Raw genomic sequence first — 21563 nt, 5'->3', positions numbered from 1 at the left:
TTTGCTGTAAATCAAGCACAAATTTTGTACTGTATGACACTTCATAATTTTAACTGTTGGAAACTTATGGAAATATGCTTTATTGTGGAATAATTTCTTTCCTGTTAGGTTTGAAACTTGACCAAAGGAAAAATTGTTGTCTGAATTATTTTACTGTGGTTGCAGGTATCTGTGGAATAGATGAATTTGATAAAATGGGGAATCAACATCAAGCCTTGTTAGAAGCCATGGAACAGCAGAGTATTAGTCTTGCTAAGGCTGGCATGGTTTGTAGCCTCCCTGCAAGAACTTCCATCATTGCTGCTGCAAATCCAGTTGGAGGACACTACAATAAAGCCAAAACAGTTTCTGAGAATTTAAAGTAAGTCTCTTCAAATATTTATACTTTAATATATTGAATCCCTATAGATATGAAAAAGATAAAGATAATTGTGGACATATGGATATTTTACAGAAGTTGCAAGTTTCCAATAAATGTACAAAAATGTGTTAGAACACTCCATTAAAGCAATGAAGTGCTATTGACATCTACCAGATTGGCAGACATTTTAAATATTAATCATTCTTGTCAGTGGGGTGGGGAAATGGAGTCTTACATACATTGTTGAGATTTTGAAGGACAGCTTGGCATGTTTATCACTATTTTAAATGTACTTTCTTTGTTCCAGCCATTTCTTTTAGGAGTTATATTCACAGAAATAGGCACAAGAATACACAAAGATATGTTGACAGGGTGGGTTTTACAGCATTGTTTATCACCATCACAAACTGGAAACAACTTGAAATGCTCATTGACAGGGAAGTGGTTGAACTATATAGTAAGACTATACTGTGGAAAGCAGCAGTTAGAAGAATCAAAGTAGCTCTGCATATACTCTGATAAGAAACATGTCTATGCTTTACTGTTAAGTGATAGGAGCACGTTACCTGCTTATTTGTATGTGTGATGTGATCCTACTTTTTTCCAAAACCAGTATTTATGTCTATATGTGAGTATGCTTTCTCTTTTAATTTGTTCTGTACAGGTTGGACAAAATGTTTGGGAAGGGGAAAATAGACTCAAGTGATGCATAAGTGAAAAAAAGACAAAAAGATGCCTCAGATGAAAATTTAGAACTTTAAAAATTCTAGTGGGAAACAAAATGCTAATTTTCTAATATTTAGTAATAGCTACTTTTTCTTTTTTTTTTTTAAATCTTCTGGCTATGTGTTGGATCTTACTAGGTCCCCAGCCAGAGGTCGAACCCTCACCCCTGCATTGGCAGGGTGGAGTCTTAACCACTGGACTGCCTGGGGAGTCCCAGTAATAAATACTTTTATTGTAGAAATGGTACATAGTAACATACACAATTTTACTTTGAGATTCTGGGTATTTCTGTACTACCAGCACCAAAAAAGCCATCCATCTTACTAGTGTTTCTTAGTAAAATGACAAAATCCTAGATTGGAAAGATCAGAAAGATCCTATTAAACAAGGATCCAGGAGACTTAGATTCTGATTTTAGTGGTACCACTGGAACGTTAGTCAGATTCTTTAAATCATTCTGGATTTCAGTTTGTTGGTCTCAAATAAAGGAGTTGTGTGATTGGTAGATTCAAAAATGATTAAGTAGGACACAGCACTTTTACTATAATGACTAACAGGCATATAGAGGTATATTTGAGAAAAAGTGGTATTTTGCTTCTAAATGGGCATAGGTGCTTTGAGAGACTCAAAGACTCTCTTTTGGTGAGACAAAAGATGTAAAAGATTAAGAATTTCTCAACCAGATAATCTTCAATGTATTATGAAGCATTCTAGCTTGTAATTTCAATGATCCTAAATCATCAGAAGTCATATAGAACATAAGAGAAGAATTTAGTTTTGATGGTGTGAGAAAAGGCATCTTAACATGTGGGTACATATAAGCCTGTGCACATGTGACCTGGTATGTCTCTGGAATTGGTGGGTACATTGAATCCAGAAGCTATTGCTTGTTTCCTTAACCTAAAGCTTCATTTTTTAAGTTCTACATGGAACTTGATTAGTAGTAAAGAAGTGAATAAACAGCTTTCTAGGTTTTCTGTTTAATTCCAATCACTGTTTCTTCTTTCTTTCATACCTTTAGAATGGGGAGTGCCCTACTATCCAGATTTGATCTGGTCTTTATCCTGTTAGACACTCCAAATGAAGATCATGATCATTTACTCTCTGAACATGTGATTGCAATAAGGGCTGGAAAGCAGAGAGCTGTTAGCAGTGCCACAGTAGCTCGTATGAATAGTCAGGATTCAAATACTTCTATACTTGAAGTGGTTTCTGATAAGCCACTATCAGAAAGACTAAAGGTAAGTTTCTTCTCTTTAATAATTTGGTTCAGTTTTGTTTGAAAGTCAGAGTTCAGTGTGTTGCTTGTTGTAGAGCAGTAGTACGTAAACTTTCTTAGCAAATACCTTTTATATTATAATACTAGAGTTTATATAAAGTTCAATTGAAATAATCTAAGTCAGCTAGACCAAGAGCTAGAACTGCAGAGTTTGGTTTATTTGGAGAATATAATATTTATCTAAGTATTAGAATATTTTAGAATATTATATTTATCTAAACAAGTTATTTTAGCAGAAAGATTTTATTTGCTACATATCCTTGTAATCTTGGGCCTTTTTATCATGTTTTAGGTGGTTCCTGGAGAAACAATAGATCCAATTCCCCACCAGTTATTGAGAAAGTACATTGGCTACTCTCGGCAGTATGTCTATCCAAGGCTATCCACAGAAGCTGCTCAAATTCTTCAGAATTTTTACCTTGAGCTCCGGAAACAGAGCCAGCGGTTAAATAGCTCACCAATCACTACTAGGCAGCTGGAATCTTTGATTCGTCTAACAGAGGTTCATTTATTTTAAGTTCTTGCTCTTTTGGCTTAAAAAGGGGGTACAGGGTTATAAGATTTCTCTTAAATTTTCTGTGTAATTATTTGCTTTTCTTCCTATTGGGTAACATTAGAAATGGGTAGATAAAAAAATTTTTTAAAGGTTATGGAACTCAAAACCTATGGGATACAGCAAAAGCAGTTCTAAGAGGGAAGTTTATAGCAATACAATTCTACCTCAAGAAACATGAAAAACATCAAATAGAGAACCTAACTTCACACCTAAAACAATTGAAAAAGAAGAACAAAAAAGCCCCCAAAATTAGTAGAAGAAAAGAAATCATAAATAAATGAAAAAGAAATGAAAGAAACAATAGTAAAGATAAATAAAACTAAAAACTGGTTCTTTGTGAAGGTATACAAAATTGACAAGCCTTTAGTGAGGCTCATCAAGAAAAAGAGAAGAATCAAATCAACAAAATTAGAAATGAAAAAGAGGTTAGAACAGACAATGCAGAAATACAAAGGATTATAAGAGACTGTTATGAACAACTATATGGCAATAAAATGGATAACCTGGAAGAAATGGACAGATTCTTAGAAAAGTTCAATCTTCTAAGACTGAACCAGGAAGAAATAGAAATTATGAACAACCCAGTTACAAGCACTGAAAATTGAAGCTGTGATCAAACATCTCCCCAAAAACAAAAGCCAAGGACGAGATGGCTTCACAGGAGAATTCTATCAAACATTTAGAGAAAAGCTAATGCCTATCCTTCTAAAATTCTTTCAAAAAATTGCAGAGGAAGGAACACTTCCAAACTCATTCTACAAGGCCACCATCACCCTGATATCAAAACCAGACAAAGACAACACAAAAAAAGAAAACTACAGGCCAATATCACTGATGAACATAGATGCAAAAATCCTCAACAAGATTTTAGCAAACAGAATTCAGCAACACATCAAAACTTATATACCATGATCAAGTTCAGTTTATTCCGGGGATGCAAGGATTCTTCAATATATACAAATCAATCAATGTGATATACCATATTAACAAATTGAAAGATAAAAACCATATGGTCATCTCAATAGATGCAGAAAAAGCCTTTGACAAAATTCATCACCCATTTATGATTAAAACTCTTCAAAAAATGGGCATAGAAGGAACCTACCTCAACATAGTAAAGGCCATATATGATAAGCCCATAGCAAACATTATTCTCAATGGTGAAAAACTGAAAGCATTACCCCTAAGATCAGAAACAAGAAAAGGGTGTCCACTTTCTTCACTATTATTCAACATCGTTCTGGAAGTCCTAGAAATAGCAATCAGAGAAGAAAAAGAAAGAAAAGGAATCCAGATCAGAAAAGAAGTAAAGCTCTCACTGTTTGCAGATGACATGACACTGTACATAGAAAACCCTAAACATAGTATCAGAAAATTGCTAGAGCTAATCAGTGAATTTAGCAAAGTTGCAGGATACAAAATCAATACACAGAAATCACTTGCATTTCTATATACTAACAATGAAAAATCAGAAGGAGCAATTAAGGAATCAATCCCATTCACCATTGCAACAAAAAGAAATATCTAGGAATAAACTTACCTAAGGAAACAAAGAACTGTACACAGAAAATTATAAGACACTAGTGAAAGAAATCAAAGATGACATAAACAGATGGAGAGGTATTCCATGTTCCTGGGTAGGAAGAATCAATATTGTGAAAATGCCTATATTACCAAATGCAATCTACAGATTCAGTGCCATCCCTATCAAATTACCAAAATGGCATTTTTCACAGAACTAGAACAAAAAATTTCGCAATTCATATGGAAACACAAAAGACCCAGAATAGCCAGGGCAGTCTTGAGAAAGAAGAATGAAGCTGGAGGAATCAACCTTCCTGACTTCAGATTATACTACAAAGCTACAGTCGTCAAGCCAGTATTGTACTGGCACAAAAACAGAAATATAAACCAATGAAACAAGATAGAAATACCAGAAATAAACCCATACACCTATAGGTACCTTATTTTTGACAATGGAGGCAAGAATATACAATGGGGCAAAGACAGCCTCTTCAGTAAACGATGCTAGGAAAACTGGACAGCTACATGTAAAAGAATGAAATTAGAACACTTCCTAACACCATACACAAAGATAAACTCAAAATGGATTAAAGACCTAAATGTAAGACCAGAAACTATAAAACTCTTAGAGAAAAACATAAAACACTTGATGACATAAAGCAAGATCCTCCATGACCCACCTCCGAGTAATGGAAATAAAAACAAAAGTAACCAAGTAGGACCCAATTAAACTTAAAAGCTTTTGCACAGCAAAGAAAACTATAAGCAGGGTGAAAAGACAAGCCTCAGAATGGGAGAAAATAATAGCAAATAAAACAACTGACAAAGGATTAATTTCCAAAATATACAAGCAGCTCATACAACTTAATACCAGAAAAACAACCCAATCAAAAAGTTGGAAAAAGACCTAAACAGACTTGTCTCCAAAGAAGACATACAGATGGCTAACAAACACATGAAAAGATGCTCAACATTGCTCATGATTAGAGAAATGCAAATCAAAACTACAATGAGATATCACCTCTCACTGGTCAGAATGGCCATCATCAAAATGTCTACAAACAATAAATGCTGGAAAGGGTGTGGGGAAAAAGGAATGCTCTTGCACTGTTCAAAGGAATGTAAATTGATACAGCCACTATGGAAGATGGTATGGAGATTCCTTAAAGAACTAGGGATAAAACCACCATATGACCTAGCAATCCCACTCCTAGGCATATACCCTGAGGAAACCAAAATTGAAAAAGACACATGTATCCCATTGTTCATTGCAGCACTATTTACAATAGCTAGAACATGGAAGCAACCTAGATGTCCATCAACAGATGAATGGATAAAGAATTTGTGCTACATATACACAATGGAATATTACTCAGCCATAAAAAGGAACGCATTTGAGTCAGTTCTAATGATGTGGATGAACCTAGAACCTATTATACAGGGTGAAATAAGTCAGAAAGAAAAGGATAAATATTGTATTCTAAACTGTGGAAAATTCTGAAAGAGATGGAAATACCAGACCACCTGACCGACCTCTTGAGGAATCTGTATGCAGGTCAGGAAGCAACAGTTAGAACTGGACATGAAACAGACTGGTTCCACATAGGAAAAGGAGTACGTCAAGGCTGTATATTGTCATCCTGCTTATTTAACTTATATGCAGAGTACATCATGAGAAATGCTGGGCTGGATGAAGCAAAAGTTGGATTTAAGATTGCTGGGAGAAATGTCAATAACTTCAGATACGCAGATGACACCGCCCTTGTGGCAGAAAGTGAAGAAGAACTAAAGAGCCTCGTGATGAAAGTGAATGAGGAAAGTGAAAAAGTTGTCTTAAAACTCAACATTCAGAAAACTAACATCATCGCATCTGGTCCCATCACTTCATGGCAAATAGATGGGGAAACATTGGCTGACTTTATTTTTGGGGGCTCCAAAGTCTGTAGATGGTGACTGCAACCATGAAATTAAAAGACACTTACTCCTTGGAAAGTTATGATCAACCTAGACCATATATTAAAAAGCAGAGGCATTAGTTTTCCAACAAAGGTCCATCTAGTCAAGGCTATAGTCTTTCCAGTAGTCATGTATGGATGTGAGAGTTGGACTATAAAGAGCCCCAAAGAATTGATGCTTTTGAACTGTGGTGTTGGAGAAGACTCTTGAGAGTCCCTTGGACTGCAAGGAGATCAACCAGTCCATCCTAAAGGAGATCAATCCTGAGTGCTCGTTGGAAGAACTGATGTTGAAGCTGATACTCCAATACTTTGGCCACCTGATGCAAAGAGCTGACTCATTTGAAAAGACCCTGATGCTGGGAAAGATTGAAGGCAGGAAGAGAAGGGGGTGACAGAGGATGAGATGGTTGATGGCATCTCCGACTCAGTGTGCCTGAGTTTGGGTAAACTCCAGGAGTTAGTGATGGACAGGGTGGCCTGGCATGCTGTGGTCCATGGGGTTGCAAAGAGTTGCACACAACTGAGCAACTGAACTGAACTGAACTGAACACTTATATACAGAATCTAGAAAAATGGTATTAAAGAGTTTATTTACAGGGCAGCAGTGGAAAAACAGACATAGAAAATAGACTTATGGACATGAGAGGGGAGGAGGGGATGAGATGAATGGAAAGAGTAACATCGAAACTTACCATATGTAAAATAGATAGCCAATGGGAGTTTGCTGTATGGCTCAGGAAACTCAAACATGGGCTCTGTATCAACCTAAAGGGGTGGGATGGGGAGGGAGATGGGAGGGAGTTTCAAAAGGGAGGAGATATATGTATACCTATGGCTGATTCATGTTGAGGTTTGACAGAAAACAACAAAATTCCAGGAAGCAATTATCCTTCAGTTCAGTTTAGTTCTGTCGTTCAGTCGTGTCTGACCTTTTGCGACCCGGTGGACTGCAGCACACCAGGCCTCACTGTCTATCACCAACTCCCAGAGTTTACTCAGACTTATGCCCATTGAGTTAGTGATGCCATTCAACCATCTCATCCTCTGTCATCCCCTTCTTCTCCCGCCTTCAGTCTTTCCCAGCATCAGGGTCTTTTCAAATGAGTCAGCTCTTTACATCACGTGGCCAAAGTATTGGAGTTGCAGCTTCAACATCAGTCCTTCCAATGAATATTCAGGACTGATTTCCTTTAGGATGGACTGGTTGGATCTCCTTGCAGTCCAAGGGACTCTCAAGAGTCTTCTCCAACACCAAAGTTTAAAAGCATCAATTCTTTGGCACTCAGCTTTCTTTATAGTCCAACTCTCACATCCATACATGACTACTGGAAAAACCAAAGCCTTGACTAGACAGACCTTTGTTGGCAAAGTAATGTCTCTGCTGTTTTGAATTACCCTTTAGTAAAATATAAATAAATTAAAAAAAAAATAAAAGGTAGTCATAGGACTTCCCTGGCGCTCCAGTGGTTAAAACTCCCTGCTCCCAATGCAGGGGCACTGGTTTGATCCCTAGCTGGGGAACTAAGATCCTGCATGTCCCAAGGCAAGGTCTAAAAAGAAGGCTGTGGTACATTTAGCATATCAAGCAATGTTTAGCCACTTTCTAAAAGCAGGACTAGTTACATACCATGTAATGGGTTTTTTTTGTTTTGTTTTGTTTTTCCTTTAATGACACTCAGGGAACTCTTGAGGTTTGAAGATTTCTTAGGTTAAATAAGAATTTAGGTATTCAAAAATGAGCATATGGTAAGATGGAATGTGTCAAATATCTTAGTAGTATTTGATTTGATACATGACAGGTCTGTAAGTGCCTATTTTTCTAACAGCATTATATCTCTTCACAAGTATGGAATGCTAAGAGAACTCTGGCAGTTAAAATTAGCTGGGTTAGAGTTTGAGCTTTTTGCTTCTAGAATCTGATTAACTCATATTTGTTGTTTTAACAAATTAATAGCTAGGCATGATTTCCTGAAAGTAAAAGGCATAATCAAATCTTCTGGAATGAACATTCAGAAAGATGTGTTAGTAGATAAAAATAGATTTTAAAATGAGTGATAATTGTCATATTCAAGCTTTTGATAATATTTTAAAATTCTGACTTTTTATATTGCAATCTCTCCTTCTAAAAGTTTTTGTGTAAAATTAATAAATGAAATAAGCTTATATATACTCTACCTGCTCAATGTTAAATATATTTATCTTTTGTTATCTGAAGATGGTTGTTTTCTTTTAAAGGCACGAGCAAGGTTGGAATTGAGAGAGGAAGCAACTAAACAAGATGCTGAGGACATAGTTGAAATCATGAAGTACAGGTAAGAATACATTTTAAATGCTGTTTTAAATGAAATAAAACATTCATCAAATGAAATAAAACAGTCATCATTCTGTCTCAATTTATGTATTTAATTAGGCCAAGCAAAATTATTTTTAGTTAACGCATTTGATCACTTATTTTCCTCAGAGCAAATTATACTTTTCTGGCTTAAAATATTCCTGTGTAAATAATCTTTACATGTTAAAAAAAAATGTTTTTTGAATGGGTAATTTTAAAATTGGGTCATTTTTTAATATTTATTTGGCTGCCTTGGGTCTTAGTTGCAGCATGCAGGATCTTTGTTGCAGCCCACAGACTCCCTACAGGCTTGGTTACCCTGAGGCATGTGGGATCTCAGTTCCCAGACCAGGTATTGAACCCGCATCCCCTGCGTTGCATAGCGGATTCTTGAGCACTGCACCACCAGGGAAGTCCCTAATGATTATTGATACATTCACATAGTTCTAAAATGAATTTAAAAAACACATACTTTGAGAAGGCTTGCCCCATCCTATTTACCGTTTACCCTTCCTCTTTACCAGGACACCCATTACTTTCTTATAAATAGCACATGACTTACAGTGTTGTTCTGTACTTTATATATCAAAATGATTACCACACTGCACATGTCCATCACCACACAGTTACAGTTTATTTTCTTGTGAGGAGAACTTTAAAGATCTCCTCTCTAGCAACTTTCAAATATATAATACAGTATTACTAACTAGTCACCATTCTTACATTACTTATATTTATAACTGGAAGCTTGTACCTTTTGACCTCCCTTCACCCATTTTACCCACCCCACCCCTTATCATCCCCTTCCCTGCCCCCCCAGCCTCTAGCAACTGCCAATCCATTCTCTTATATCTTTTGTTTTTTTAATTTGACAGTATATCTAGGGATCTTTCCTTATTAGGACATATAAAGTTTTTTTTTACACCTATATAGTATTCTATTGTTTAGATATACCATGATATACCATAGTTTATTTAATCAGTCTCCCATTGCTAGACACGTGAATATTTTCCATGATTTTGCTATTGCAAACAGTGCTACAATGAGTAATCTCTGTGAGATACTTCATGTGATGTAAGTATATTCTAAGAAATGATATTTCTGGGTTCAAGGATCAATAAATGCATTAGGATTTGACAAATATTGCTAATATGTGACCTTTGCATTTTATATCATTTGGTAGATTATAGTTCTTAGGAGACATAAAAGAAAAAATCTGTATTTTAACTGATGATATATGACTACCTTAGACATGCAGTTTTTGAAAAAATCAATTAACTTAGAAGAACACATCAAATGGTAAACTGCTTGTGGTCATGGATGCCTTTTTTTTTTTTGCTTCTTGTGCTTTTTGGTTTCCTGTTTGCACATGTTAACTTTTAAGAAGTGACATATGAGAACACATCTTATTCTGATTATTTTAGATAGGCATTTCAGTTAAAAAAATTTTTTTAATAGGTTTACACATTCATATACCTCAAAATTCCAAAGTTCAAACAGTATTTGATGGTAAAAGTTTCTTCATATACTGTTAACTAGCTCCCTTGTTCTTCCTCTTCCCTAGTGACAAATCAATTTTTGTGTGATTTCAGATATAAAATATACATTACAACTCCATATCTGTATATTCTTTTCCCCCTTTTATAGACAAAAGGTAGCATACACATTCTATACCTCAGTTTTTTCACTGAGAAAATGATCTTGAAATCTTTCCATGTCAATGCCTAAAGAGTATCTTTTTATTTTTCACAACTGCAGTGTTTCATTGTGTGGATTTATCGTAATTTAGAAATTAGTTCTTTTTAATATGCACAGTACTTAAAATATAAATCTGTTAGGAATCTGAGGATCTAAAAATACTAATTTAAAGACAAAATTATTTTGTTAAGTAATTTTTTTTTTCCCCTAAGAGCTACTGTTCTGGGCTTGCTTGGAGTCAGAACCAATCGTTTCTCTTTAGCTCTAAGTAAAAGTGGTGCAGCATTGCTGCCAGAGTGTGGGCTTTAAAATCTGACCTGGAGCTGCCATGGACAGGGAAGAATGCCATGGATGGACAGGGAAGCCTGGTGTGCCGCAGTCCATGGGGTCACAAAGAGTCAGACATGACTGAGCAACTGAACTGAACTGGAGCTGCCATGGCAAGTTACACTCTGCTTTTCAGTCTCCTTTTGTGTAGAACTCAGGACAAAGGATTGTGCCCTGAGATATCATGCACTAAGCCAAAGTGACAAATGTGATTCTGACAGATCAGTGGACACTCAGTAAACACTATCAATATTGCCAGCTTTGATGATATGATGATGAGACTATGCAGATAACTTTTACTGTGACTCATCACACACATTGAAGGTTTCAAAAACTGGCAGAGATCATGTCACAGATCAGAAGTTTCCAAAATTGCCCCTTTCAAAGAATTTCTTCATTCTGACCTTTAGAGCTCTCCATATACATTGTTCAGTAGCTCTGAGCTTCAGATCCTTTTCTCCCTGTCTTTATAGGGAGAGATTTACCTAGTTGTTTCTTCATCCCCGGGCTGTCACTAACTTGTCCCCAGAGGACACCCTGTTCCCTCGACTGCCTCTGGAAGCATGCTGTATGGGTAGAAGGGCACCCATGCTATCTCCCAAAGGTCTAAGCATTAAGTTGCAATTTGTTTCTTGCCCTTTTAGATAATCTATGCAAGAAGCAGAACTTTTCTTCTTAAATCAACATGTCAGAATTTGTCAGCAAGGTTACACTTACAGTTTTTGAAGCTTTAAGGACTGTTGAATTGATAGCTCTTAATTTTTTACTGCTAGCACAAGAACAGCTGTCTCATAATGAGTAAAATTACTAACAATTAATGACTACCAATCCTTTCAACCAGGACCCAGGGAAAGGAGCAGTGATCCCCACAAGAGACTGAGCCAGACCTGCCTCTGAGTGTTTGAGGGTCTCTGTGGAGGCATGGGTGAACAGTGGCCTGCCATGGGGACAGGGGCACTGGCAGCAGGAGTCCTGGGAGGTGTGACATGTGTCATAAGTCCTCTTGGAGGAGGTAGTTGCCATTAGCCCCACCATATAACCTCTGGGTGGGTGATAAGAAAACTGGAGAACAATTATACTGAAGAACTCGCACTATTGTTAAAGTGCTAGGCTCCACAGTAGACTTCCCAACCTGAGGATACAGCAAAGGGACTGAGAATCCCCAGGGAATCTGACTTTGAAGGTCAGTGGGATTTGATTACTAAACTTCCACAGAAACAGAGACTCTTGGAGGGCACAAACAAAATCTTGTGTTCCAGGAGAAAGGAGCAGGGACACCACAAGAGACTGAGCCAGCCTTGCCTGTGAGTGTTTGGGAGTCTCTGGCAGAGGTGTGGGTTGACAGTGGCCTGCTGCAGTTTCAGGGACACTGGCAGCAGCAGTTCCGGGAGGTGCAGCATGCTGGCATAAATCCTTTTGGAGGAGTTCTGCCATTACCCCTACCATAGTTGGGCTTCAGGCCAAACTACAGGGAGGGAGCAGAGCCCCACCCATCAGCAGAAAACTGGATTAAAGACTGACTGAGCATGGCCATGCCCACCAGAAGAAGACCCAGTTTTCCCCACAGTCAGTCCCTCTTATCATGAAGCTTGCACAAGTCTCCTGTTCTCATTCATTAGAGGGCAGACAGAATGAACACCACAGTCACAGAAAAACTACCAAAATGATCACATGGATCACAGCTTTATGTAAGTCAAAGAAACTATGAGCCATGCCATGTTGGGACACCCAAGATGGATATGTCATGGTGGAGACTTCTGACAAAACTTGGTCCACCAGAGAAAGGAATGACAAACCACTTCAGCATTCTTGTCTTGAGAACCCCGTGAACATTATGAAAAGGCAAAAAGATACGATACAGAAAGATGAATCCCCCAGGTCATTCTGTGCAAGCAAGTTGCTTCAGTCCTGTTAGACTCTTTGCAACCCTATGTACGTAGCCCAACAGGCATCTCTGTCCATGGGATTCTCCATGCAAGAATACTGGAGTGGGTTGCCATTTCCTGCTGTAGGGGAGTTTCCTGACCCAGGGATCGAACCCACATCTCATGTCTCCTGCACTGGCAGGTAGGTTCTTTGCCAGTAGCGTGACCTGGGAAGCCCAGGTGGTTAGGTGTCCAATATGCTACTGGAGAATAGTGGAGAAATAGCTCCAGAAGGAATGAAGAGGCTGAGCCAAAGTGGAAACGACGCCCAGTTGTGGATGTGTCTGGTGGTGAAAGTAAAGTCCAGGGCTGTAAAGAATAGTATTGCATAGGAACCTGGAATGTTAGGTCATGATCAAGGTAAACTGAAAGTAGTCAAACAGGAGATGGCAAGAATGAATATCAACATCTTAGGAATTGGTGAACTAAAAAGGATGGGAATGGGCGAATTTAATTGAGACAATCATTATATCTACTACTGTGGGCAAGAATCCCTTAGAAGAAATGGAGTAGCCCTCACAGTCAAAAAAAGAATCTGAAATGCAGTACTTGGGGGTGCAGTCTCATAAACAACAGAATGATCTCAGTGTTTTTCCAAGGCAAACCATTCAACATCACAGTAATCCAAGTCTATGCCCCAACAATTAATGCCAAAGAAGTTGAATGGTTCCATGAAGACCTTCTAGAATGAACACCAAAAAAAGGATGTTCTTTTCATCATAGGGAGTTAGAATGCGAAAGTGGGAAGTCAGTAGATAACGTGGAAAACGGGCAAGTTTGGCCTTGGAATACAGAATGAAGCAGGGCAAAGACTAACGAGTTTTGCCAAGAGAATGTGCTGCACTGGGCATAGCAAACACCCTCTCGGAACAACACAAGAGATCACTCTGTATGTGGATGTCACCAGATGGTCAATACTGAAATCCGATTGATTATATTCTTTGTAGCCAAAGATGGAGAAGCTCTATACAGTCAGCAAAAACAAGACCTGGAGCTGACTGTGGCTCAGATCATGAACTCCTTATTGCCAAATTCAGACTTAAATTGAAGAAAATAGGGAAAAACACTAGACCATTCAGGTATAGCCTAAATCAAATCCCTTATGATTGTAAGTGGAAGTGACAAATGGATTCAAGGGATTAGATTTGACAGAGTTCCTGAAGAACTATGGATGGAGGTTTGTAACATTGTACAGGAGGCAGTGATCAAAACCATCCCCAAGAAGAAAAATTGCAAAAAGGCAAAATGGTTGTCTGAGAAAGCCTTACAAATAGCTGAGAAAAGAAGAAAAGCAAAAGGCAAAGGAGAAAAGGAAAGATATATCCATCTGAATGCAGAGTTCCAAAGAATACCAAGGAGAGATAAGAAAGCCTTCCTCAGTAATCAATGCAAAGAAATAGAGGAAAACAAAAGAATGGGAAAGACTAGAGATCTCTTCAAGAAAATCAGAGATTCCAAGGGAACATTTAATGCAAAGATGGGCACAATAAAGGACGGAAATGGTATGGACCTAACAGAAGCAGAAGATATTAAGAAGAGGTGGCAAGAATACACAGACGAACTATACAAAAAAAGATCTTAATGGCCCAGATAACCCTGATGGTATGATCACTCACCTAGAGCCAGACTTTCTGGAGTGCGAAGTCAAGTGGGCCTTAGGAAGCATCACTACGAACAAAGCTAGTGGAGATGATGGAATTCCAGCTGAACTATTTCAAATCCTGAAAGATGATGTTGTGAAAGTGCTGCACTCAATATGCCAGCAAATTTGGAAAACTCAGCAGTGGCCACAAGACTGAGCGACTAAACAACAACCAGTTGCTAACTTTTACCCTCTATATCTTAATATCTTACTGGTTGAGCATCACACATTGCTTGAACTATCAATTTTCTCTTTTACATGCCTCAGAAATAGGGCTTAAAGGGTCTTGTGGTAAAAATTACCAAACTTGCTGCTTTGTGCTGGAGAACCTCCATTTGCTATTTATAAGCAACCTTATAAATACTAGAATTACTAGACTTCCTCATACAGCATGTTGCCAGGACTCACTATAGTGAGCAGCATATGAAGTAAAGGAATGGCTACAAAAACCAATTACCCACCTGACTTCTAGTGGGATGAGACCAATAGGAAACTGAGAATCTGACCTAACAGAGATCCAAAGTAAGTCACTGAAACCAACCAAAATTCTAGAAATCTTGTATTTTAAACTTTTTTCCTAATTAAAAACAGGGACCAACAATAGAGACTTCTTGTTCAATGACAGGAAGGTAGCTTCTTTGCTCACAATCTCGAGTGCATGTATCATCCTCTTTCATTCTCTTAAGGCCAGTGTATCCTGGCCTTAAGCTCTCCACCTTTGGCAGTGGACCCAGATTGCCACTCCTGGTTTTCTTTTCTTTTTATTGAACTCTTGCCCTTTCTTTGGGTCTTCTAGTGCCTGGTTCTGCTAAAGAATGTCATGTGCTCTACATCATAGACTGCTGGCAAATCAAGGGTCAGACTACCTCGGCAACTTTCCTTCACCTGTAACATTTGTTTTTTGAGGCTTTACCCTTCGTCAGTTTCCCAAGACCTCAGACCCCAGACTGCCTCAAGTAGCCACTCTGGTGTTTCTCTACAGTAAAGCCATGGTTCTGTGGATGCCATGGATTAGTTCTCATATCTGAGCATTATACTTAAATTTTAATTGCCTTTTCAATAAAAAAGCTATAGTTCTCATTTATGAATAGTTCTACATATCTGAATACTCATGTCAAACAATGTTTGCATGTGCTTTCCCTTACGGAAATTGTATTTGTTTCTACTTCTCAAAGTTGCCTGCTGATAAAACTGAATTAACTTCAGACTGTCAGTTTTCTTCTGGGATCCTGAAAAAAAGGCCTCATGATTAAGTGTAAATAGCACCCACATCCGATTACCAGTTTGTGTCCCTGAATTGCTTGAGTGTTTACCAACTTTTATAAAAATGTTCAGAGAAAAAAGGAGGCTAGCTTGATTCCAAGGGAGAAGGAAATGGCAACCCACTCCAGGACTCTAGCCTAGAAAATTCCACGGATGGAGGAGCCTGGTGGGCTACCAGTCCATGGGGCTGCAGAGTCGAACACAACTGAGCGACTTCACTTTCTTCTTTCTTTCTTTGATTTCAAATGATTGATATTACCTAGCATTATTTCCATGGTAGAGATCAAGACCCAATTAAACACAACTGAGACCAGACTGGGAATTATCTGCTTTGTTATACTTAACATGCTTTCTGTCCTTCGTCTAAACTCTGTGAGAGAAGAGAAAGTTATCTGTCAGATTTACCACTGTACTCCCAGGGCCCAGACTCACGCCTCGCACACAATAGGCTCTCAGTAAATACACTACATTGATTGTTAGGTTGATTTTAGTAATCATTCTTCATTCATTAAATCTTCCATTTCAGAGTTTCTGTCTCTTTAGCTTTTTTTTTTCCTTTTTTTAAAATTTTTATTAGTTGGAGGCTAATTACTTTACAGTATTGTAGTGGTTCTTGCCATATATTGGCATGAATCAGCCATGGATTTACATGTGTTCCCCATCCTGAACCCGCTCTCCTACCTCCCTCCCCATCCCATCCCTCTGGGTCATCCCAGTGCACCAGCCCCAAGCACTTGTCTCATGCATCCAACCTGGACTGGCGATCTGTTTCACACTTGATAATATACATGTTTCGATGCTGTTCTCTCAGATCATCCCACCCTAGCCTTCTTCCATAGAGTCCAAAAGTCTGTTCTATACATCTGTGTCTCTTTTTCTGTCTTGCATATAGGGTTATCGTTACCATCTTTCTAAATTCCATATATATATGCGTTAGTGTACTGTATTGGTGTTTATCTTTGTGTCTTTAGCTTTGAATTTTTGTCCTTAACATGGTTTTGAACCTGTTAAATTATATTTTAACTAGGAAGCAGAAGCCTAAATAAGAAAAATCTAAACTGGTGACAGTACATTATAGAGCACATAGCTATAAAAACCACTTGTTTATGGGCAACATAAGCTGTCATATAAGCTGTCTCTGGAAATATACTAGGAAGTAGAAGAAAATAGAGCCACCTTCAGAGGTTGAGAGATCATTGTGAGCTACTTCTGTGTAAGGAAAGTAACTCAAATATTTTACATACTTTCCTTCAAATCTGAAGCAGTGTAGCCAGACTCAGATCCCAGATATGACACTAATTAGCTTTGTAATCTTTGGCGAGTCACTTAACCTTACAAGACTTTGTATCTTCATCTGTAAAACGGAAATAAGAATAATCCCCAAGTAATAGGATTGCTGGAAGGGCTAAATTGGGTAGCACATGGTTCAGTTCAGTTCAGTTCATTCGCTCAGTCATGTCCGACTCTATGTGACTCCATGGACTGCAGCACTCCAGGGTTCCCTGTCCTTCACCATCTCCCGGAGCTTGCTCAGACTCATGTCCATTGAGTCCCAGTAATGCCATCCAACCATCTTGTCTTCTGTTGTCCCTTTCTCTTCCTGCCTTCAGTCTTTTCCAGCATCAGGGTCTTTTCCAGTGAGTTGGCTTTTCTCATCAGGTGGCCAAAGTATTGGAGCTTCAGTTTCAGCATTAGTCCTTCCAATGAATATTTAGGGTTCATTTCCTTTAGGATTGACTGGTTTGATGCAAGGAGATCAAACCAGTGCATGGTAAATAAATATAATTAAGGTAAATACTAGCTATTCTAATTGACATAGTAGCTTAAAGCATTTGTGACGACTGTTCTATGAGAAATAAGAATATGGTAAATTATATGGTGTGGGCTTCCCTGGTGGCTCAGTGGTAGAGAGTCCACCTGCCAATGAAGGGAAGATCTCCTGGAGAAGGAAATGGCAACTACAGTATTCTCTCCTGGGAAATCACACGTACAGAGGAGCCTGGCGGGCTGCAGTCCATGGGGTCGCAAGAGTCGGACATGACTTAGTGATTAAACAACAACAAATAATAATATGGTAAAGTAGTTAATTATAAAAAAAATTATGCTACATTTCTAGGGAATACACATACTTATCTAATTGTTTTATTAGTTACTACAGTCTTATTTGGATGACTCATTCCTGTATGTACAGCTTATTCTCTTTCATGTGGGCTCTTATCTATTCAGGGAACAAAATGAAGATGTGTTTTTAATAACCCTTTAAACGCATTCTTAAGAGCTCCTTAAGGGCAGGAATTGCACCTGTTTTGTTCCACCACGAGAAGCCTACTGTCTAGTGACCAGTTCTTATTTGATTAATTAACTCATTAAATAACATCTTTGCCTCTGAGCCTGGTTGTGAGATTATATATAAACTGAGAATTAAGGCAGGTAGTCAGCAACAGGGCTGGACTAGAGAGGATGGCTAATTTCTAACTGGTACTTTCAGACTTTTGGCTAAAATTCACTATGAATTATGTATTTCTTTCCTGATGATATTGTGAAAATAAGAAGAAAACAAGCAAGGGCTGGAGAAATAGGTGTATCCTTTAATATCTAACCATCATTACTGTAACTCAGCAGAACCTTTCTACTTCATTCCCAGAGTATTTTCCAACACATTTTGTTTGCCAGATGCTGCCCTAGGAGATGGGAAGACATCTTTACCAAGGAAAGCCTAAATTTAGTATGTTTAGAATTTCTTTTTTTCATGAATCAAAGAGAATGTTCCAAGTATTTATATTATAGTCTATCAACTTTGTATTTTTATGCAAAAATACATTTGTATTTCTGTTTCTAAATATAGGGAGTTTCTTAAAAAGTGGTAACTATGTCCAAAATATTTTTATCCCCGAATAGTCCATAAATAGTTAATTCACAATCACCACTCAGTAAATACACGTTTAAATCTTTGTTACCTGATCCTCCAGGCTGCTTCCACATTTTTCTTTTTATAACTTGGACAAAAATTTCTATAGCTGAAACACATTGGGTAACTGTTTTTCTTTCCTTCCATAAGCATGTTAGGAACTTACTCCGATGAATTTGGGAACCTAGATTTTGAACGATCCCAGCATGGTTCTGGAATGAGCAACAGATCAGCAGCAAAAAGATTTATTTCTGCTCTCAACAATACTGCTGAAAGAACTTACAATAATTTATTTCAGTTTCATCAACTTCAGCAGATTGCCAAAGAGTTAAATATTCAGGTATGATAAATAATTAGTAAATCTTTTTATAATAATTTCAGGATGGCTTTATTAATATAGAACTTTTGGATGTCAAAAGATTTAGACTAAAATCATGGAATATGCTGTTTTGGAGTATTTAAAATACATGCTTGTTTTTTAAGATATAAAATTAGTTGCTCAGAACTTTAAAAAAACAGTTTTTTATCTAAAATTCAAACTTCTTTTCAAAAGAGTTTTCAACATCTTGATAGGAGAAACATCATAGCAAGTTTCCATGTTATACTGACAGTCTCTGAGGGCAAGTCATCTTACACATCATTGAACCTCAATTTTCTCATTTGTTAAATGGACATGATTCCACTTGCTCTAACTACTTAAAAGTCTTAGTGAAAATGGGGACAATAGCACTTTAAATATGTAAAACAGTTTCTATGGAAAATTGCTCATTCAATTTCAAAAGTTAGTCTAATTTTTGTTTTGAAGCTAAGCTAAAACAAATATAAAAGATTCTGTGCATACTGGAGTTATTTTTGATTAGCTAGGTGTTATAGAATCCAAGGTTCGTATGTGTGCAGCTTTCTCTGTAAGAAGTACAAATGATTTTATTTGCCCAAAAAACTTTGACAATTGTATATTACTGTTTGAGAGATTAATTTTAAAAAATCACATTTTTTGCATATTATTTAACAGGCTCTTTTATTATTTTCTACTAGGTTGCTGATTTTGAAAATTTTATTGGATCACTAAATGACCAAGGTTATCTCTTGAAAAAAGGCCCAAAGGTTTACCAACTTCAAACTATATAAAAGGACTACCAAGCCAGGATCTCCTGGGTTTGTTATGAAGAATATGCAAAAAAAAAAAAAACAAACTGTTACCTGAAAATGGCACCCCAAATGTAATAGGAAAAGAGAGTTGAACTAATTTAAGAAGTGATAAAATCATGTGTTAATTTTTTACTTCTCCAGAAGACTAAAAATATTTTACATTTTACCTAAATGATGTAATTAGAAGTTATAGTTTTGTTTTTGACCTTTCTTTTATTCTTATAAATATTTCATGGTTGTGCATATCAAATGTCCATCTGGGTAAACAGTCACAAGGTTACATTTAAATGTTTAAATAGTTCTGACACACAAAATTGAGCATCTTTTAGAAATAAATTGAAACCAACTTTCAATTCCCCCAAATTTTGGAAATATTATATATTTTTTTTAAATTTAATTTTTTTTCTTTATTCTTTTTTATTAGCTGTGCTGTGCAGCTCACAGGACCTTAGTTTGCTGACCAGGGATTGAACCTGGACCCTTGGCAGTGAAAGCATGGAGTCCTGACAATTTGGGCTGCCAGGGAATTCCCTTAGCTTTATTTACTGACTTTGATTTATAACATGATATGAGCTTCATGTGTAACTAGACTTCTGTATATACTATTTCCTGCTCACCTAAAGCCTAGTGTCCATCCATATATTGACATATTAAGCTTAACATCGTAGCTAATGAAAAAAATTTAAATAGCTGTGCAAGACTGTAGCAGCCTCTGTTTCACTCTTCCACATGCCCTAATTTTCTGTTCAGTCTCAATTGTTCTCCCATTTACCTCCGGTTTTCTAAAGGACATGCTACTAATGCTAATTATTTTTTTTTCTTAAAGTATACTTGATTTATAATACTGTGTTAGTTTCAGGTGTACACCAAAGTGATTTGGTTATGCATATATATGTGTATATTATATTCTTTTTTCTATTCTTTTCCATTATAGTGTATTATAACATACTGAATATAGTTCCCTATGCTATACAGTAAATTCTTGTTATCTATCAATAGTAATGCTCATTCTTGAGTTTTCAGTTTCAAAAATTATACTGACTTTTTACCTACCTCAGAATATGAGTCTAGTTCTTTTAAACCCTTCTATGTATATACATACATATACACTTTCCCATTTCTTTCCAGTTTAGTTATATATCATAATTTTTAGTTAAATCTAGTGAAAAGGCTGGCTTAAAACTCAGCATTCAGAAAACTAAGATCATGGCATCTCGTCCTATCACTTCATGGCAAATAGATGGGGAAACAATGGAAACAGTGAGACACTTTTTTCTTGGGCTCCAAAATCACTGCAGATGGTGACTGCAGCCATGAAATTAAAAGACGCTTGCTCCCTGAAGGAAAAGCTGTGACCAACCTAGACAGCATATTAAAAAGCATTGACATTACTTTGTCAACAAAGGTCCATCTAGTCAAAGCTATGGTTTTTCCAGTAGTCATGTATGGATGTGAGAGTTGGACTATAAAGAAAACTGAGTGCCGAAGAATTGATGCTTTTGAACTCTGGTGTTGGAGAAGACTCTTGAGAATCCTTGGACTACAGGGAGATCAAAACCAGTGATTTCCTAAAGAAAATCAGTCCTGAATATTCACTGGAAAGACTAATACTGAAGCTGAAACTCCAATACTTTGGCCACCTGATGCGAAGAACTGACTAATTGGAAAAGACCTTGATACTGGGAAAGATTGAAAGCAGGAGGAGACGGGGACAACAGGGCATGAGATGGTTAGATGGCATCACCAACTCAATGGACATGAGTTTGAGCAAGCTCCAGGAGTTGGTAATGGACAGGGAGGCCTGGCGTGCTGCAGTCCACGGGGTCGCAAAGAGTTGGACATGACTGAGCAACTGAACTGAACTGAATTGATGTAGTGTAAATATACCATGTTAATATACATTGTTCAAAGGGGA

At 37.3% G+C, this 21563-nt stretch overlaps 1 protein-coding gene across 3 annotated transcripts in view; it reads left to right on the top strand.

Moving 5' to 3' along the window:
* MCM8 (minichromosome maintenance 8 homologous recombination repair factor) overlaps positions 1 to 20700 on the top strand; it is a 51176-nt gene extending 30476 nt beyond the window's left edge. For 2 of the 3 annotated variants that reach the window (XM_043480309.1, XM_043480310.1), the window contains exons 14-19: positions 166 to 361; positions 2109 to 2328; positions 2659 to 2868; positions 8640 to 8716; positions 18650 to 18839; positions 19535 to 20700. In XM_043480309.1, the coding sequence (XP_043336244.1) occupies positions 166 to 361; positions 2109 to 2328; positions 2659 to 2868; positions 8640 to 8716; positions 18650 to 18839; positions 19535 to 19627 (986 nt within the window). In that variant the 3' untranslated portion in view covers positions 19628 to 20700. The remainder of the gene's footprint in view (positions 1 to 165; positions 362 to 2108; positions 2329 to 2658; positions 2869 to 8639; positions 8717 to 18649; positions 18840 to 19534) is intronic. The other variant, XM_043480311.1, reaches the window with a different exon arrangement.
* The last annotated feature ends 863 nt before the right edge of the window (positions 20701 to 21563 follow it).

The sequence above is a fragment of the Cervus canadensis genome, chromosome 10 (assembly GCF_019320065.1).
Source record: "Cervus canadensis isolate Bull #8, Minnesota chromosome 10, ASM1932006v1, whole genome shotgun sequence".
In the NCBI taxonomy this organism is placed as follows: Eukaryota; Metazoa; Chordata; class Mammalia; order Artiodactyla; family Cervidae; genus Cervus; species Cervus canadensis.
The sequence above is the reverse complement of the archived record's forward strand: the minus strand, read 5'-3'. Positions and strand labels throughout refer to the sequence as shown.